Consider the following 15041-nt stretch of genomic DNA (forward strand, 5'->3'; position numbering starts at 1 on the left):
CTCATGCTCATAGACTACTGGTCCTCCAGCAAAGGTCAGCACCTTGTTAGGGCCTGCTGCCATAACTAACAACCCTATTGTGTGAATGCTTCTTTCTATGAATAATGATACTGCGTTCCATTTAATATAGAGTAAATGTAGTGGAGAAGTTATTTTCATAGACATATGACCATGAACTGTGATTTGCTGACCTTTGTCACGCACAAAGAATCAAGTGAAACAGTTTGTAACTGTAAAAGTTATGAACTAGCAAGCAGATCAGACTTTATGTGACCAGCACAAATTACAAATCACTAAACAGACATTAAACCCCAAACTGCCCCTGTGCATGAGTGGGGAAAATGTAACTTAAAGTAATTTTGCCCAAAAGTGCCAAATTATGTAAATAATCTAATGTATATCATCAACCATTTTATTCAAAATAAAATGTAAACAAAAATCGCACTTTTATTGTGGCACAGAAGTTCTTCAATGTCTTTGTGATATTCTTTATCCTATTTAATTATTATTTTATCATTTTTTTAATACTTTAATTTCATGAATTTACTACATTGAGTGTGTAATTACTGGTTTCATGACTCCCAGTTCATCATGTATTTACAGTTGTTTCTATTGTAATTTAAAAAGGGAAAATTGAAATAAATTATGACAAGTATAAGAAAAAGTGTCCATTTTGTATGTTTTATTAATGTGCACACCTCTGAAGAAACACACTTGTTTGTAATATTTTTCTCAGTGATGTCATGCTTTTATTATACATTCTGTATAGCTTATTATGTTTAATTAGAAATCAGTTGTGTAATTTATGTGTAATTGTTGAAAAGAAAAAGACACAAATGAACAAAAGGAACATTAGCACACTGTAGGATGAGCTAATTTTTCCATATCTACTCTCTTCCCAAATTACATATTTTAAAGCTCCTTTGTGTAGGATTTGTGTGTAGGAAATGTATAACTTTAACTCCAGCCTGGGGAGACACAAGAATGAGATGGGATAAAATTCTATAAACAAAACCCAAAGTCACCACAATAATTTAAACAGCAGTTATAATCACATAAAAACTCAGACAGCAGCTTTAAGATATGAAAATTAGGACAGAAAAACTTAAAACACACATCATACTTTTCCCTTTGTCACCACAACTGTAACTTGTTCAGAGGAAGACTCTGGGTTTGTTCCCTCGTTGGTGAGCAGCAGCTTCCCTCTGGTGGTACACTCATGTAACAACAGCACACAGACCACTACAGTTCTCTTTGTGCTTTGGTCCACTCTAGTGCTTTTTTCAAATAAACAGGACATACTTTTCTATTTTCTAGATAATGAATGCATCAGTTATGGACAAGTAACTGAGGCTTCATTAGAAAATGTTATTGCCTTTGTAAGAGTTAAAAGTTCAACATGATCCTTGATACATTGGATGGCACCAAAGTTTAAATAAAATATATTATATAAAATATATTATTATATTACACCATACTATATTCTGTAATAATCGTTGTTACTGTACTATTACCATTAAGTCTGGTTAGTGGTGTTGTACTCATGTTACAGTAATGGTACCTTAATGTACCATTATAAATACGTCTATTTATTGGATAGCAGAATGACCACACCAACTAGATTCTCTGCCTATTTGACTTTTTGGGCCTGATGTACAGTGTGTTTTCATTCATCATTATTGACATCTTAAGAAAAAAAATCATGGTTTCAGTTACACTTTGAGAAATATTACTTTTCAAGATCCGTTTCATTTGTTTTACTTGAGGAAAACGTTTGACAGACAGGGATCAGGGATTATATCTGTGGGGCTTGAGAGAATAAGGATGATCAGCTGTTCAGCTTTGGAGTTACGATGTTATCTGGATTTCTTTCTTCTTTGGGTCTTTCTGCAGCTACTGATGAAGTCACATTAGTGTATCATGCAGGATATGAGCTAAATTGTGCATGGCCAACTTGCACTTAACAACTGTTACCATTCTCCATGGTGCTGGACTAATTACTTTATTCATGCCATATTTGTGTTTTATTATCGTTGTGGTGCACTGATATATCCAGTTTAAAAATGACTTTTTATAATATTAATTCAAATAATGATTAAATACATACGCAGGTTCATTTTAGTGCCCTCCCTACAATAGCTACCATTGCTTTTAGTGACGAGACGGCGTTTTTGTTTTTTTTCTACCACGGCCGAAACCGCAGCAGTCTTCCAGGGCGCCGCTGTAGCCGTATCAGCCTGTGTCAGGGCTTTTCCACTATAGTGCTGCATTTTGATGTCGCCCAGGCGGATAACATAAGCTGCTGCTAGCACTGACCTCGCTCTCATTTATTTATTTTTTTACTGTTTATTAATGTTGAAGAAGCAGAATGACATCTACTCAACAGTGGCTACTCGCCGGTTTTGCGCTTCTTTATATTTCTGGAGCAGTTGAATCCAAAAGGAATTTTAAATGCCCTTCAGGATGCTCCTGCTCCAAGGAGACGATCATCTGCGTCGGTGCTTCACAAGTCCCACGGACCATACCGAATGAGATCAACTCACTGTGAGTAACAAATCCTATTTCTTCAGACAAAGTAGGATTGTTTCTTCAATGTGGCAAAAGACAATCAGTGCTGCATTCAGGGAGTCCATTTACTTGCTGCCCTGTGCCTCCCTGCAGAGTTGGCACTTGGTGTGTCTGGTACAGAGTGTTGTGATGACCCAACCCTGAGTTTGACTGATGATTTTGTATGTGCCTCTTCCAACAGGAGCATGGTAAATGGATCTATTGCTGAAATTACTGAGGGGATGTTTTCACTAATGCCTTCTCTGCAGCTGTTGTAAGTGCATTGATTAACTGGTGTAGTGATTAACATTTAAGAGCTTAGCTGTTGTTGTAGACAACTAAACATACATGAACAAAAGACAGTAGATGGATTGTCAATTATACAAACTTTTTTTTTCTTCTGTCTTCTGTCATAGTAAGGTGAAGTTAGAAAAGATGTAGTTTTTAATTTTTTTATTTGTTTTTTCCTTACAGACTTCTAAATGCAAATTCTTTGACCACAATCAAAGATGATGCTTTCTCTGGTCTTCCACATCTAGAATATTTGTGAGTATTATTCAGCAGACATACTTGCTTTCTTACTGAAACTGACCAAATGACATCATGTATTTTGTATTTGCCATATATATTTTTTGCAGTTTTGCATGCGGAGCCTATAGTCACTCTCATATACACAACAGCAAACTTGAATATTCCACATAATGATTAATAATTATGTTAAAGAAATTTGTTACATCATGCTGCAAATACAACTGCAGACCATCACTTTTAATTACTCAAAGCATCATCAATACCAATCTGCTCATGACCAAAACTGTCCAAACTGCCCCAGCACCCCCACCAATAAGAAAAATAACAAGACACATACACAAAGACGTTTGTCTTCCCAGTATCTACAGACAAATAAACATTTATGACATGACACAACGTGATCATTTATTTCTTCTGCTGGTCCATGGCGATAAACTACAGTTTTATTATTCATTGAACAGGTTCATTGAAGGAAACAAGATTGACACTCTCACCAAAAATGCCTTTCGTGGTCTACGAGATTTGACTCACCTGTAAGTCTGTTATCATTCTCTCCACCAATCAGAAAAGAGATATACACTTAAAGCTCACAGTAGGCAGCACCTGCAGTACTGGCATCTAACTATTTCAGCGGTGAACTAATGTTACAACATAGAAATGACAGAAGTGTGCTTTTTTTGTGCTGTGCCTTTGGTTTAGCTCCCTGGCCAATAACCAGATGAGGTTTCTGCCAAGAGATCTCTTTTTTGACTTGGATTCGTTGCTAGAACTGTGAGTAAGCAGTTGTGGTGTCAGCAGTGTGTGTGTGTGTGTATGTGTGTGTGTGTGTGTGTGTGTGTGTGTGTGTGTGTGTGTGTGTTCTTTTTCCATACTGTGCTGTAAAGTGAAGCTGACTCATGCTGTGCTTTGTGATTGGCTGCATTAAATCCCACAAGAATGAAATGGACAGCAAATGGTTTGTTTCTTCTGTCCACCTCAATACTGTTGCTTTCGGGTGACTTTTAAATTGTCCTCACAACAATGCGTTCTCTGTGTTCTGCCAAAAGTGTTTATCACATAAACCGTAGGTAAAATTTTTCACGGACATATCAAACAGTCACTCAGTACAGTTCGTATTTTGTAGATGGAAGGTTTTTTTGTGCAGCACTATCATCTGGATCATCATAATTAATTTTGGCTGTCATGTAATATGTCTAAATTTGAGCTTCACTTTGTTGGGTCACACCTTAAATCACTCACCGAACTGTCTTGAGCCTTTGTCAATCTTTCTCAATCTTCTGCTCTTATCAACAAAAGACATTTTGCATATTTTAGCGTTTCTTCCAGTAAATGTGTCCAAACTGATTTTGTAAATGTTAATGACTCCCTCTCTGCCCTGTGTCAGGGACCTACGAGGCAACTCTTTCCAGTGCAGTTGTGAAAACAAGTGGCTGATGACATGGCTGAAAAACACGAACGCTACGGTATCAGATGTCTTCTGCGCAGGGCCCAGTGACATGAAGGGCAAGCGGCTCAGTGACCTTCCTATTCCACCGGGCGAGTGCATCTCCACGGGTAAAATGACGAGTGCACCATCAAAGGCATTTAGGAATAGTCTCAGGCACGGCTAAACATGTCATAAAAGAAAGACAGAAGAAATCAATCAAACTGTTGAATAATTAAACAGGACGCCACCATGCACCATTCTGGACTAAAACAAACAGGCTCCAGGCCTGCTGACATGTTTACATACACATACATATATATACACAAATACTCTCACACTACACACACATAAATATATAATCAAAAAAATACATAAAGGGCAAATATGGAACAAATTATAATACCTTTGTTTTTTTTAGTCTCAACTATTTGAAAATGTTTACCAAAATATTGTGGTGTAGCTATTACATCATTTCCTATTTCTCAGTTATATTGCCTCATCAGATTATAAGTAAAGAAACAACAGAATGCCAGTTCATGCCTAATATTACTATATTTTTACTAAACATTTATTTATAAATTTATTAGTTTATTATATACAAGTTTTGTTCTCTCCAAATGTGAACTTTAAAAATGACATGTTGATAGAAATTGAGATTGAAAGGTTTACACAGCATGAAAAATGTAACTGAAGCAGTGAGGTCCTAACTGTCCACTATTTCACTTTGTCAGCAGACTAACAGTGGTTGTTTTTGTCTGCATCTCACAGACTTTGTGCGTCATCAGTCCATTCCTATTCAGTCCATGTCATCAGACATATTCTCCTTTAAAGAGGACATCTACGTGGCGATGGCTGCCCCGAACTCCAACAGCTGTGTGGTCATGGAGTGGGATCACATTGAAATGAACTTCAGAAAATTTGATAATATCACAGGTTTGACAAAACCCACCCTAAATCTTTTTTTCAATAGATAAAGCAGGTGATATTCTGTATTCTTCTTTTGCCCATAAATCCCATAAAAGGCCCAAACCAACAATGAATTGGTGCTACAGAGAAGTTTTCCTGCCATGATACAACTTAATCCCCTATAACAACAGATTTACACATTGTTGACTTTGGTCTTTCGTTGGGTTCTTTGATTGCCAGCATTATCCTTAACGGTAAATTTGTAATTAGCCTTTCTTTTACATAAAAAAATTAGATTATTGATTTAATGTGAGTTAAAAATCCACTCTAATGTCATTTTCTGCGTTGTATTACCACTGATACATTTTTTCTCCTACAGGGAAGTCTGTTGTTGGATGCAAGTCGGTCCTGATTGACAACCATGTCTTGATAATTGTCACCCAGCTCTTTGGTGGCTCCCACATTTACAAGTTTGATGATCAACAGAACAAGTTCACCAAGTTTCAAACTATTGAGGTCTTCAACATCTCAAAGCCAAATGACATTGAGGTCTTCCAAATAGATGGCGATTGGTATTTTGTGATTGTGGACAGCTCCAAGGCAGGACTGTCAACGCTGTACAAGTGGACCAACCAACCTGACCGCAACGAAACAGGTTTTTACTCCTACCAGTTTCTCCATGAGTGGTTTCGTGACACAGATGCTGAGTTTGTCGAAGTGGATGGGAAGTGCTACCTCATCTTAGCCAGTCGGTCTCAGTCACCTGTCATCTTCCTGTGGAACAAAAGCACCCTGAAGTTCATACTTCACAGTGAAATCCCAAATGTCGATGACGTGGTGGCAGTCAAAGCTTTTCGGGAGGAAGATGAGTTGTATCTGGCCATGACATGCTACATCGGTGACTCCAAAGTCCTCAAATGGACCAATAAGCAGTTCACTGAGGTGCAGGCTCTGCCCTCTCGAGGAGCGATGATCCTCCAACCTTTCACATTCACAGACAGACACTATCTTGCTCTTGGCAGCGATTACTCTTTCACACAGATCTACCTCTGGGATGTGGAGACTAAAACCTTCCACAAGTTCAAGGACATTTATGTGCAGTCACCTCGGTCATTCACAGTCGTGACCACTGACCGGAGGAATTTCATCTTCTCTTCCAGCTTAAAGGGCAAATCAATGGTTTTTGAGCATATTATTGTAGATTTAAGCTTATAGTGCCTATAGCAGAATCATTACTAATCACAGTATGAGTTGGTCACTCAGATCAACATTGCGCGTATGCTACAAAGGAGTCTCAAACGCTGTATATCTTCCTTATGCAACTAGATAAAACTTTCTTGGTTTGAGACAAACATTTTTTGGAAAGTTTCTGCAACTCATATGCATTTCGAGCAATTATGGTGGTACAATTAATAACAGACCTCAAGTAATTAACTTAAAACTGAAGGCTGACAGAAATATAAAACAATGGCAACATTTGATATGTTAACAGCATGAAGATGATTTTTATTGCATACTATATCTTAAGAGGTGCTGGCTTTTATTTATTTCAGTTCTGCTGAGCTAATGGGTGTCCACTCCAACTATGACGACCTGGGAGTATAACCTGGTCACCCCACACAGGGAGTAAAGAAGTGGCCATTCATGTGAAAGTTGTTTACCACTGCAAGCTAAACGGTTACCCTAAAATGCTCTAAACTCTGTAAATGAAGTGATTTGTTTGAAATAACTGAGCAGCCAGTGGAGATTTTGAAGCCATCTAATCCCAGTAACTCTTATGACTGATGATTTAAATGTGCATGATGCAGAGGTTTTCTTATTTACCAAAATTACAGCAGAATGTAAATAAAATGAGCTTTAAGTGCACAACATTTATAACAAGCTACTGTATGAACAGAGTGCCTGATTAGTGGCAAAACTAAATATAATTTACTCCTGATTCCTATGCAAAATGTGTGATACTAAGTGTTGCTGCAATCACAAGGATAGTTGTGAGCTGTTATATAACTTGAAATGACATTTACATGGTCGTAAGCCATAAAAGTGTGCTCTTTTCTTTACTGATCTTTTGATATTTTTCATGCACTGTACAGATTTAATTACAGTCTGTTGGGCTTTGAACATTTCACATAACAAAGGCATGATGTGCAACTTGAGCCATGGTCTTTCACAACTGTCAAACTGCTGAATTCATCAAATGCTAACAAGATTTGAAGAAGAAATCTGTTTTTGTCGGGATTTCAGATTTCTTGAAAAAGACAGTAATGCCTTTATCCCCTATGTCCTACCTAATAATGATGTGTTTATTTTCCACTCTGCTACCCTTTGGCAATGAGGAAGAACAGATCTTTTACACAGCGCTACAGCTACAGCCTTCTGTCCTATGTAAGAATGAGTTTGTGGAAATGCATTAAAGAACATTTAACCACATGTGGTGTAATCATTTGTTTTTTACTCAGTCCTCCATTCTTGGCAGGCAGTGAAATGTGGCAATAACACAGACCGCCTCATGTAGACAGCATTTTCTTTCAACCGCAACAAAGAACAAATTACTAAAACACATGGTTTATTTTAGAGAAAAATAGATGAATATGGGTGTCTGTGTGTTCACCACATACTTGGGAAAGATCTCATAGACATACATAAGTATTAGCCAGAGGGTGAGACATATACATCACAATAACATGACAGTATCAAAGTGGATGAGAATATCACATAAACTATTCAATAAATAACCTCATTGGCTTTACCTCAAGATTTTAGTTAATTTGTAAAAACCGAACAGTACATGCTCAAAAGAAAGTGAAAATTCCCAGTAGTGTAATAAATAAACTGACATTTTGCCAAAACTTGTGAGGATGGGGACAAAATCAGAATAAATTATGCAAATCGTTATATCAATACTTCTACTTTTACTATTATTATTTTATCATCTATCATTTTAGCGATTAATCTTCCAGTCACGACCAGATATTAGATTATCCCAGTAAGATATTACGTATGAAACAGGACCACGAGTCTTTTTGGAATTAAGTGCGAATATTGTTCCTGGTTTTACTCGGGGTCTCCAAATGCGTCGTGACGCCTCTCTGACGTCGAGACGGACGGAAGTGATGCAGGTCGCGTTCCTCGATCAGTTAATCCGTTTTGATGCAAAATGTCTCTGAACTCAACACAACTAACATGGTGACACATACGATCTGAAACTCACCTTGTGTTACTACTGGCCTGTTGTTGTATTTGTTTTTCTGTAACACGGAGGAACATGGATCCTTCCCGGAGGAGCGAGAGTGACTGGCAGGGGCTGGTCAGTGAGGTGAGACTGGAAAGACGTAGAGAGGGGACAGAGTAAAAAAGCGTGAGCATGTTACTCACTAACCTCCGCTAATGTTAGGAGAAATGTCTTATACTCTGAACCATTATATTAATAGTGAACGTGCGTCGTTTTAAACCCTTTAAATTCCATGTGTCCATGTCTCTTGTTTGACGCACAGACAGTTAAAATATGTGGTCCAGATTAAACTGAGCAAACAGGATTCATTCTCAGCTCAGTCTGTGGAAAACGAGGAAGTAGATTTAAAAACAAAAAAAAATCTTTTCTCCTTGTACCTGCAGAGCCCTGTGTCTTACTGAGTTAATGGTATGTACAACAGCATGCACCACACTGCAGGTGTATTGACTTTTCATAGATAATCCACAATCATCAATATGTTTAGATGACTGTTGTGGAAAATAATGAAGTATATTTACTCAAATCCTGTAGCTAAGTACAATTTTGAACTACTTGTACATTACTTGAGTATTTACTTTTAATGCTAGCTTTACTCTACGTGTCTACTCCACTACATTTAAGAGAGAAAATTTGTCCTTTTTGCTCCACATTTATCTGGCATTTGAATTCCGCCCATTTGTCGATTAATCAATTAGTTAGATTTAGTTAATTATTAGATCGTAACTCAATCATCAACTATTTCGATAATCAATTAATCGTTCTGACTCATGTTTTGAGGAAGGAATTGCCCAAATTCTCTGGTTCCAGCTTCTGGGATGTGAATATTTTCTGGTTTCCTTTGTCTTCTATGGAAGTAAAACTGAATATTTGTGGCTCTTGGACATTTGTAGGCGTCACCATGTGCTTTGTGAATTTGTGACAGGCACCTTCAATTGTTTTTGTAGACATAACAACTAAATCTTTTATTTGAGAAAATAATGTTCAGATGGATAGGATGAGTAAAATAATTGTTAGTTAGTCCTGTCTGATAGCTGGAGATACTTGTCACTTTGCAGATTAACATTTTACACACACAAACAAACACATGATCAGTTTATAAAACCTGATGCTCTGTTACAGGTTGAACAACAGTATATGAAATAGTTAAATTTAGTCCCACTTCAACCCACAAAATCTGTTTAGATATCAATACATCACTACTGCTGATTCAATAGTATAATGGTTTAACTCTAACAAGGTTGGAGGACTTGTTGACATATTGAATACTTTTGCTTCTGATACTTTAAACTACTTTAACTCCATTTTGCTGATAGTACTTATGTACTTTAAATGCAGGAGTTTTTCTTTTGAAGGGGTACTTATTGTGTGATTAGTTAATGATCTCCCCCATGTCTATATACATACACTGATCGATTAGTTGATCGACAGAAAATTGATTGATAGCGGCCCTGATAATGATTAATCATTTAATTTACAGAGCACAGATGTCAAAACATTCTCTTCCCTCAGCTTCTCAGACGTGAGGGTTCGGGTTAAGTTAAAGTTAAGTTGAATATCTGTGGTTTTTGGAAGACAACACTTTGGGTTCTGGGAAATTGTGTTGGGCATTTTTCACAATTTTCTGACACAATAAGTTAAATGATTAATCAAAAGCATAATTGTCAGAATAATTAATAATCATTAGTTGCAGCCCTAAACAGGAGATTTTCCTACTTTAACAGATGTCATGATAAACATGACCATCATCAGAGGAAGTTTTTCATATTGTCTGCATTGCTTCATCACATTCTTTAATGAACAGATGAGAACTGCATAACTTCACTAATCTTTCACTGTTCACTTAACAATACCTCGGTCTTTTGTTCCTTTTATTACAAAACATTTGTTCCTTCATGCAGTTTCTAATTTGCAAGCGGAAGCTGGAGAGCAAGAAGGAAGCTCTTCTGATTCTGTCTAAGGAGCTGGACACCTGCCAGCAGGAGAGGGATCAGTACAAGCTGATGGCCAACCAGCTCCGCGAGCGGCACCAAGGCCTCAAGAAGAAGTACAGAGAACTCATTGTAAGACATCTCTGTGGGCTGCACCAGTACGGTCCTAGAGACACATCATAAGCTTCATAATAGGCAGCAAAATGGAGAATAAAAAGTGTCCTTGCCCTCTATTAAATGTTGGAGATGTTATATTCAGTGACAGTTTCCTTTGTCTTTATTACTAATAGGATGGAGATCTCTCTCTGCCTCCGGAGAAGAGAAATCAAGTAAGTGATTTTAACCTACTAATCTTCGTTCATTACTGTCTAACAAACTGCTGCAAACTGCTACTGCACACAAATACTGCAGAAATTCAGTATGGTCAGTAATGTGCACACACACCGCTTGTGTTTATTGATGTGGCTGGTTTTTATTTTTTATACATAAAACTTACCCAGTAGATGAGGGGATGATGACAGTTTTGAACCATGGTGAGTCCAGATGTTTCTGGGTGGAGCACCTTTGCTTTGTGCACAGTTCAGCAATACAAACCGACAGTTTTTAATTCATCATTGCCTGTGGGTGGAGAGCAGTTCCTGCCAGTGTCCATACCAACTCTGCTGTTCTGTTGTAGATTTAAGATAAAAAAAAAAAAAAAAAAAAAAAAAAAAAAGGATGGGGAAAATGTTTTCATAGAACCTTTGTACTGCACAGATATCCACTCCTTGTATATTTTTCCTCTGACAGCTGACTTAAACCTGGGTTGTCTCCCTCGTGTGACCTCATGTCTCCTCCAGGTGAATTTAGCCCAGCTATTGAGAGACTCCAGAGAAAAAAGTAATCAACTTTCTGAGGAGGTGAAGGAGCTGAAACAACGGCTGGTGGAAGCTCAGGGTGATAACAAGGTAGCAGGTTGTAATTTGTAACCATCAGAAGTCTCCAAGTATTAGTTTATAATCTACCTTAGATGCATTTTTATTCTTGAATATATCTCCAGCATATCCAGTATTTGATCAGAAAAGCAGTATCACGCTGTTTGCTCTATGCAGGAAAACGACGGACAATTTAACAGACTCCTGCTGGGTCTTTCTGTTCCTGCAGCTCCTACGAATGACCATCACCAAACAGAGGCTGGGAGACGAGGAGGTCGGCGCTCGACACTTTCCCGCACATGAGCGAGAAGATCTGGTCAAACAGTTAGAAAGAGCCAGAGAACAGGTGACGGCTGAGGCCCCGCAGCCCGCTCTTTAGTTTTCTGTCTTTTCTTTTCAGTTGCAATAGTTCAGCGTATTCAGGTGTTACTGGGTTAATGATTCGCAGTCAGTGGACGACAGTGTGACATTAAAGAACATCCTGTGTTATATTGCAAACAAATGTACAATTGTTGAACTTCAAGATGGTTTTAATGTTTGTGACACTAAGAGTTCGGTTTGATTCTTGCCTTGAATGATGCGGAGCGCATCATGAGTGTAAACCTCCCACTGAGAGAGCTGACTTTTTATAAATTCAGCTGTAACAAATCTTTGGTCATTTTGCTTGACAGAGAGATAAATTTGCTTATTACTGCTACTCTATTGCTATTATTGTGTAAAGAATGAGTCACATTAACCATGTTTTTCATTATTTAATTTTCAGCAAGACTTTCAGTTACTTTAAACAGATTTTCAACACATTTATTCTCAATCTGAACATTCGTTTTTCCATGAAAAAAAGCTGTGTCCACCTGGAGATTTATTGCCCTAAATCTGTCATAAATAAGTGAAGTTGTACCCATTGTTCCCATGATTAGACAAGATATGATAATAGGTGACAAATGTTTGAGGCAAGAATGAAACGGGCTAAATATCGTGTGTGTGGAACTGTTGTTTTCCTCAAATAGTGAAAAATACACACAGATATGAGACAATTAGATATATAACCTTTGAAGATGAACAGTGCTATCTGCAGATGACATCACAGCGTCTGTACTCACGCAGTGTGTTTTGTGTTGCTGTAGAACGAGGTGCTGGAGCACAGCGTGAAGTCGCTCACAGACGAGCTTCAGGATGTCCGAGCGGAGCGAGACGTGTTTCAGCAGAAGGCTCATCGTCTCAACGTGGAAATGAACCACATCGTGGGCAACGATGAGATTCGAATCCTAGACATAGATGCACTCTGCATGGAGAACAGGTTCGTTACTCTTTTTTAAAAAAAAAAAAACTTTACCGTCACCTCGGTTATATGCGAGTCTCTGCGGCAGTGTCCACAGCTGCAGGAACAATCTGAGTAAGTCCCACTACTTGACTAGTTCAATGAAATAATGTGTATTTTAGGATTTTATTGACTTTTTTTTTCTGAATCTGGGATTTTGATAAAAAATATTTCTTCCAGGTATTTGCACGAGCGCCTCAGTCAACTTCAGGAGGAGGTCAACTTGCTCAAAACAAATCTGGTGAAGTACAAGGTGGCTACATTTTTAAAATATAAAATTATGTTTTATAATAGTTTCTCAATTCCATAAAAGAAGGAGGCATGTAACTTTTTTTTTTTTTACAAAATTATAAATGTGGATTTGTTAGAAGGAAAAAAAATTTAATTTCTTCCTCGGAAACAAACCTCTCATGCTCACTAATGCCTCCCTCTGCTAACAGAGCGCCCTGGAGTGTAGGAAAAACTCTAAAATCTGTGGCAAAGCCAACAGCAGTGCTCTCACAGGGGTGCTCTCTGCCAAACAAGGTCAGAAGGATCATATTTTCAAAACCCTCACGCTTCACTATGCACAATGTGACAAAATACTGCACCATGTAAACATTTAAATGTGCGCTGAAGAAAAGGAATCTGTTTTTCTCTAAACTCTTAAATTGAAGGTAGTAGTTGGTCTGTACCTAAACTGTGACTGATGATGGTGTTTGTGTGTTTTTGTGTTTGCGCACGCAGTGAAGGAATTGTTGCTCTCTGAGGAAAACGGCTGCAGTTTGCCGGTGACTCCTCAGTCCATCTCAGACCTCAAGTCTCTGGCCACAGCTCTGCTGGAAACCATCCACGAGAAGAACATGGTGATTCAGCACCAACGACAGATCAACAAGTACTGACATTTATTCTTGACACTTTCTTCCTAAACATTTCTTTTAGGTCGTAATTTGTGGATGTTGGGCAGAACTCATGCATGTCTGTCTTTAAGTCTTTCTGTCTTTTGTCTTAAGGATTCTGGGAAATCGAGTAGCAGAGCTGGAGAAGAAACTAAAAACACTAGAGATATCTGGATTATGGAGCCTGCCAGGTGGATATAAATTGCTTGATATATTAAAACAAATATATAAATATATATATATACTGCACGCTAATTCACCTTTCTTATCGTCTTCTTTGTCCTTCTGCTTCTTGCTACCTGGAGGCCTGACTTATAATGTGTCTCTGGGAATTTATGGTAGTATGTCCCCCTATCTATTAACTACTTTTTTAACCTCTGAACTTCACCTTCTTCCATCACTTCTCATCTTCCTACATTACATTTACTCATCTATATCCAATCCAGCAGTTTTAAGTAGTGGTATACAGATGACTACATTTTAATCATATTTATTGGAGCTTACTTTGAGTAATATTTTGTCACGACAGGAGGAAAAGACACTATCATCCTGAGCACTCAGCAGGCTGAGTCACCAGAGTCTCCTGGACAGGAAGGTGAATATTCAGTGCAACTACACCTCTATGAGTCTGCAGCTATCTGTATTCAATCAGTATTTCTTGAATGTTACTCTTCTGTCTATTCTTACAGCTGACAAGGGGCCTGCAGATATACCTGCTGAGCAGCAGAGCTCCCCCGAGGTTCAAAACCAAGACGGTGACACACAAGTTGCATCAGCTTTTCAGGAAGAGACTCCACCACCATCCAGCGTGGAGAAGCCCCAGCAGAACCCTTCACACCATGAAGGGCCTCACACAGAAATACCAAACAACCACATAGAGACCACAGTGGATTTAACTGCTTTAACACTAGAAGAGGAGTGTCTGAGTGATTCCCCTCCCACGGTGACAGATGTGAACACACCCCGTCCTTCAGACCCTCACCACTTACCGCTAACTTTAGACAGCTCAGACACTACAGGAGGAAGAGGGGATGAGTCAGATGAATACACTGAAGTGGTTGAAACTGTCGAAACTGAGTGTATTATCACAGAGGAAAACAGTCGTGCTGCTACGCCCGACGCTGTCTCTGATGCGGCTGCTGAAGAGCAGCAGGACGACGACGCCGCCCGGCCCAACCAGGAGACAGAGCTTTCAGAGGAGACAGATGTTTGTGTTTGTCAGGAAATCTGACATCTTCCAGGAGCTGCATCAGGAGAAAATTTAAGAATAATTACAAAAAATGGATTTATTATATAATGATCCTTTATTTATTTTTATGAATAATGAAAAAAATCTGTGTGAGTGTGCCAAGACTGAGCTG

General features: G+C 38.3%; 2 protein-coding genes across 2 annotated transcripts; both read left to right on the forward strand.

Annotated features, from left to right (window-relative positions):
- Nucleotides 1-2228: 2228 nt before the first annotated feature.
- Nucleotides 2229-7800, forward strand: LOC111231457 (leucine-rich repeat LGI family member 2-like). The gene is made up of 8 exons (XM_022758552.1): nt 2229-2544; nt 2750-2821; nt 3022-3093; nt 3540-3611; nt 3778-3849; nt 4463-4632; nt 5273-5437; nt 5790-7800. Exons 1-8 carry the CDS (start codon nt 2369-2371, stop codon nt 6623-6625), a joined length of 1635 nt encoding a protein of 544 aa, XP_022614273.1. The 5' UTR covers nt 2229-2368; the 3' UTR covers nt 6626-7800.
- A 744-nt stretch (nt 7801-8544) lies between these two features.
- On the forward strand, nt 8545-14911 carry LOC111231402 (coiled-coil domain-containing protein 149-like). Its single transcript, XM_022758478.1, has 12 exons — nt 8545-8726; nt 10541-10702; nt 10861-10899; nt 11410-11517; nt 11714-11830; nt 12609-12781; nt 12983-13055; nt 13243-13327; nt 13529-13676; nt 13795-13871; nt 14210-14275; nt 14370-14911. The coding sequence occupies exons 1-12, from the start codon at nt 8676-8678 to the stop codon at nt 14909-14911; spliced, it is 1641 nt and encodes a 546-aa protein (XP_022614199.1). The 5' UTR covers nt 8545-8675.
- Nucleotides 14912-15041: the final 130 nt, after the last annotated feature.

Source organism: Seriola dumerili, unplaced genomic scaffold (genome assembly GCF_002260705.1).
Source record: "Seriola dumerili isolate Sdu_G_001 unplaced genomic scaffold, Sdu_1.0 BDQW01000301.1, whole genome shotgun sequence".
NCBI classification, from domain to species: Eukaryota; Metazoa; Chordata; class Actinopteri; order Carangiformes; family Carangidae; genus Seriola; species Seriola dumerili.